Raw genomic sequence first — 1335 nt, 5'->3', positions numbered from 1 at the left:
CTCCAAACTTTGATTCTTATTTTGTCTCTTTAAATCATGAATATTTAATGCCTTGGGGTGTGCATTGCAGCATTATTAGTGCCTTCACAGTATGGGAAAAAAGTATCTTTCTGCTACAGTACTATTGCTACTTTTCCTCTCAGTACATAGATCAGCTGTGTGCTTCACACTCCTCTGTGGGATGTTGAAAGTCACTGTGAAATCACTAGTTACTCCTGAGGCTGCACTGAAAATCTCAGATGATCGAATAATGATCTCCAGTGTTAGACTACCTTTTTTTCAGATAGAGTTGGCATGGAAACAGGCACTAAGCATGATTTATATTCCCAAATATTCAAATCTGTATGTCACCGTTTCTTCTACACAGAACACCTGCACCATCTTTTCCATCATGGTGGACCTGTTCCTAAACCGAGTATTGGTCGAGAACAACACGGACCAGGATGAGCTCAACACAGAGCGAGAGATTGTCGGGATCCTCGAAAACAGAATCCTAATGCTGTTCTTCGCATCCTCCGAGTGTGAAAACTGCCAGGAGTTCCTCCCTGTACTGAATGACTTTTTTAAGAGACTCAAAGATCCAGCGTACATTGAATACCCCAAACTGCTTGCACTTGTCTACATCAGGTCTCTATCTTGACTTCTTTCTGTCTCTTTGATGACCCCATGTGTTCGCATGGACTCCCATTCACACTGTTTTATCTTTTATGTAATTTCCATTTCCATCTCCTCTCTCCAGCTTAGACAAATCTGAGGCGCAGCAGGAGAGATTCCTCAATGAGCTGCACAAAAAGGTTCTGTTCTTGGCCTTTGAGGATCCATACAGGAAGTAAGTGGAGAGAAAAGAGCGCCTCTGTAGTTTCAATGTTTCTGTATTTGTATGTTTAACATGTTAAAGTGTAGGTTTTCTAAAGTCAAATAGTGCATTAAGGTAGCTGTGTGTGTGTTTTTCTCTTTGTCAGTGAGCTGAAGGCCATGTTTAAGGTGAAGAGCGTACCAACAGTCGTGGTCCTTCGCCCTGATGGCTCCGTACTCTCTCCGAATGCTGTGCAGGACATCTGTCGTTACGGTATCGACTGTTTCAGAGACTGGCAGGAATCAGCGGAGGTCATTGAGAGGAGCTTCATGCTCAACGAGGATTTCGACAACCTAAATATGCGCAGTGCCACTGACCCTGTGAGGAGACTCAAGTACAAGACAGAGGACGACAAGAGGAAAAAGAGATGGTGGAAGGTATGGGTGAAGGGCAAAGATGAAAACGAAGAGGAGGAGAAAGATGGAGCCTGGGATAGAAAGAGAAAAGATGGAGATAAAGGAATATGGAGAATAAGATGA

The 1335-nt window shown here is 43.3% G+C and overlaps 1 protein-coding gene across 1 annotated transcript; it reads left to right on the top strand.

Moving 5' to 3' along the window:
* The first annotated feature begins 391 nt into the window (after nt 1–391).
* Nucleotides 392–1335, top strand: LOC117474541 (nucleoredoxin-like protein 1). The gene is made up of 3 exons (XM_034120377.1): nt 392–627; nt 740–829; nt 963–1335. Exons 1-3 carry the CDS (start codon nt 392–394, stop codon nt 1333–1335), a joined length of 699 nt encoding a protein of 232 aa, XP_033976268.1.

The sequence above is a fragment of the Trematomus bernacchii genome, unplaced genomic scaffold (assembly GCF_902827165.1).
Source record: "Trematomus bernacchii unplaced genomic scaffold, fTreBer1.1, whole genome shotgun sequence".
In the NCBI taxonomy this organism is placed as follows: Eukaryota; Metazoa; Chordata; class Actinopteri; order Perciformes; family Nototheniidae; genus Trematomus; species Trematomus bernacchii.
Note: the sequence above shows the minus strand (reverse complement) of the source record. Positions and strands in the feature narration are given on the sequence as shown.

Bases quoted from the DNA above. Each gene is read 5' to 3' on its own strand.
- LOC117474541 (XM_034120377.1), top strand. From the start codon at position 392: ATGGTGGACCTGTTCCTAAACCGAGTATTGGTCGAGAACAACACGGAC. The intron at 628-739 runs GTCTCTATCTTG...TCCTCTCTCCAG, and splicing joins CTTGCACTTGTCTACATCAG to CTTAGACAAATCTGAGGCGC. The intron at 830-962 runs GTAAGTGGAGAG...TCTCTTTGTCAG, and splicing joins TTTGAGGATCCATACAGGAA to TGAGCTGAAGGCCATGTTTA.